Below are 3648 nucleotides of genomic sequence, written 5' to 3'. Positions count from 1 at the left end.
CAAAAGGTTCATTTTTCTTGGAAATGTGGTGCTATAATTTTAACTAAATTCAGAAATTTTAAATCTTTAAAAATGTATTTCCTACCCCATTCTACTTTGAGAATTCTAATTATATGAGTTTAAGTTTCTTGATTTTGGCACAGAGTGAACTATTATATGACTGATCTGTAAACTCTTTTTCTTCATGTTTATTTGAGACATTTTTATTGTTTTTTTTTCTCTTTTCTTCTGTATTTAGGGCAGGGTCTACAGGGTCTGCAGGGTCTCACTGTGTAGATTTGACTTGTAGTGATTCTCCTTTTTACAGCCTCGCAAGTGCTGCAATTACAGGCGTGTGCCACCATGCCCAATCTCAATTCACATGGCATGCAGGAATCAAACCCTGGCTGCTATGCTCTGCTTAAGCAGGTGCTTTAGTCTGCTGAGCTATCAGGCTGGCCCAATTTTTATTTTATATTTATTTAAGTTTCTCAATAATTGTTTTATAATATGTAATCTATTATTAATCTCATGTCATGTATTCATTTCAGAAATTTTTCTAAAATTCACTCTGTCTACATCTTATATCTTTCACATTTCAATATTTGTCTAAAGTTTTAATTTGCTATATAATTATTGATTTTCAGTAAAGTTAATAATGTTAAAAAAGAAGTAAACAATAATAATAAATAAATGCACATTCACTAACTGCATAGACATTTAGTAAGCATCTACTATGTATCTTTTTTCACGTTCTATTCTTGAAACACTGAATAAGACCAAAAATAGTAAAAAGAAGGGAAAAGAAAGAAGGAAACTAATTTTCAATGCAAGATCATGTGTGGAGAGTGAGGACGAGGGAGTGGTTGGTGAGCATGCAGAACAAATGCTGAAGGAAAGTGACGGAGACGCCCGGCACACTACAGCTAGAGCTCGTGGTTTTATTAGCAGGTTAATATGATTAAGAAAGTGGAGTAACAGCAAGCATGCATACTTTGGAAAACATAAATATGTATAATGATACATAATGATATATTAACTATTCAATGACATTTCTGTTTGGAAAACTGAATTTTTTCATTATTGAGTTTCAATTATTTTTTCAACTATTTTGACTAAGCAATTTAAATAGAAGATGTGTGGTGGTGACGTATTTCCTAGTACCAGTAGAATTGCGTTTGGAAAACAGAGGGACAAAATAATGGTTGACTAAAATATGCCAGACATCACCAATGTTAAAATATGCCAGACATCATCAATATTTTTATTTCTATCCAGTAGCTTTCCAATGTTCCATTCAGGGAAATTACTAGTAAACTGATAATAAGATAATCTATAGATTGAAGTTTTGCTTACGAAAGTACCCTTTAGAATTTAGGACTTATATCTCCAAAGATAAATGTGTGTGGGACTGGTTAAGTCTCAGTGTATAGGAGAGGCACCTGGGTGAGACCTGCTGAGATTGTACTGTGGAGCTGAGTCCTCTTCTTGTAGCACCCAGACAAGACCTGTGAGCTTCCCAGATCTGTATGCACTTGTGTGAACCAAGATTGTAGTTGCTGTGTTTAACATTTAAGGCCATCATGTTAAATAAATAGTAGGAAAAAAATTCTCTCTCTCTTTTTGTCTTTATAGGAAGCAGTAAGAATGTTTAAGAAGGCCTTAGAACTCTTTTCCAGTTCTAATAAAGGACCGAATGTCGTAGCTGCTTCAGTAGACTGTCTGCATAACTTAGGTCTTTGTTATGTGGAGGAAGGCAACTTGAAAATGGTATTTTAAATCTTGAGAAGCATGGGTTGTTTGAGGTTTAAGAAACTGGTTGCTTGCTTTCTGTACGATTTCAGCAGTGCCCGTAGTGTCCGTGGCCTAAGCTGTTTATGAAATGTGGTTTAATACAGTCAGTTCGCAACTGAAAGTCCCATGAATTATTTCATTTAGTAAACTCATTTTATTTGATACTAGTTTGTCAGCAGTGTTCTAAAGACTAATGCATGTTTCCCACCAAAACAAAAAATCTAACTCTAAGAAATAATTGTATCAAAAAAATTTTTATCGCATTAATGTGACAATTAAATGGTAAGTAGTTTAAGTTGAGTGGTTGATGTTTTGTAGAAAAAGATGGGAAAGATTAGAACACTCTTTGATTGCTCTTTTTTATGTATTTAGTACAGGGTTTATAGGGTCTACAGGGTCTCACTATGTAGATTGGACTTGCAGTAATCCTCTTGTTTTCAGTTGCCCAAGCGCTGAGTTTACAGGTGCATTGCACCATGCCCAGTCTCAATCAATGGTCTCAGCATCCTCCCGGGGAGCTGGGCTGGCATGGCATGCCAGGGACTGAACCCCAGCTGCTTCACTTGACTGCTCTTCTCAGTGACTGAATAATTCAAATCAGATTGAAATTAGTTTTTAAAATGGTTGGATCCACTGAAAACCATTTATTTATTCAGTCTAACTATTTTACACACTTCAGAATTGTCACTGATGTGGTAAATATGTAGAATAATTGATATCCAATTTTATATTTAACATACACATACACATAGACACACTGCAGTCTTTATACCATGTCATGAAATAGACAGTGTCTTAAAACTGGACTTTTCAAACCTAGAAAAAGAAGTGCCTTGATTTTTTGTCCACTGAGAAATTATAGAAACTATCAAATTAATTGTAATTTTTTTGATGTTTTCAGTTTTTTTTGACAACCAGAGCAAACTCAGCTTGGGTTTTATGATACTAGGAAAAAATTTTGGAGTTGTGTTGCTCTAAAGTTCCATGACCACATATCACCTGTGGTTTTTTAATTATCAAGGAAGATAAATGTTCCTGATTGTGATTGCTTTTAAGAAATGTAATTCAAAGAATAGCAATTACAATTATACCCTAAGAGCATTATAATCTAGTAATATAAATTATGAAGATTTAGTCTGGAAATAAGAAGGCCTTTTAGTTATGATAATTGCCCTGGTTTGTTTCTAAGTTTGATTTTTTAATGTATTTGGTACATGGTACAGGGTCTTACTACGTAGCTTGGATTCCTAGTGATCCTCCTGTTTTCAGCCTCTGCAGCACTGGGTTTACTGGTGGGTGCTACCACACCCAGTCTCAGTGGCTTGCTCAGCACACCCAAGGAGTGCCATGTGCTGCAGGGGATCAAACCTTTGTCCGTGTGCTTGCCTAAGCAGGCACATAATCTGCTGAGCTATCTTCCTGGCCCCTAAGTATGATTTATATTCACCTCACAAGGTTCATTAGGATAGTGCATTAAAATAGACTCAAACTTTTTAATAGTTACAAAATTGTAATTTACTAACCTATTAAAATAATACTTTTTGTTACTAAGTGGTGTAATTTAACTACATGCTCTTCTAGGCTTTTGATTATTTTACAAGAGCTGTGAAAACAAATCCAGATTTTGCAGAAGGTTTCTACCAACGAGGGCTTTGTAAAGTGAAACTCCAGAAGGACAGCTCGATTCTGGATTTTAATCGTGCAATTGCTCTCAATCCAAAACATTTCCAGGTATTTTAATTTAAATGATGTCAGTGATCAGAGGGTGGGTTAATTTTGATAGAGTTACTAAGTCTTTAAGTGCTTTCACCTTTTGCTAGTGACAGTTACTACTCACAATTACTATTTTTCAACTAACTATATGATAATCCAGAT

At 34.8% G+C, this 3648-nt stretch overlaps 1 protein-coding gene across 1 annotated transcript in view; it reads left to right on the top strand.

Annotated features, from left to right (window-relative positions):
* The window catches only part of LOC101577327 (tetratricopeptide repeat protein 6), a 46127-nt gene that overhangs the window by 11795 nt on the left and 30684 nt on the right, over positions 1-3648 (top strand). The window contains exons 3-4 of the mRNA XM_023721820.1: positions 1615-1749; positions 3355-3504. Of these exons, the coding sequence (XP_023577588.1) occupies positions 1615-1749; positions 3355-3504 (285 nt within the window). The remainder of the gene's footprint in view (positions 1-1614; positions 1750-3354; positions 3505-3648) is intronic.

The sequence above is a fragment of the Octodon degus genome, unplaced genomic scaffold, assembly GCF_000260255.1.
Source record: "Octodon degus isolate 3935 unplaced genomic scaffold, OctDeg1.0 scaffold00086, whole genome shotgun sequence".
NCBI lineage: Eukaryota > Metazoa > Chordata > Mammalia > Rodentia > Octodontidae > Octodon > Octodon degus.
The sequence above is the reverse complement of the archived record's forward strand: the minus strand, read 5'-3'. Positions and strand labels throughout refer to the sequence as shown.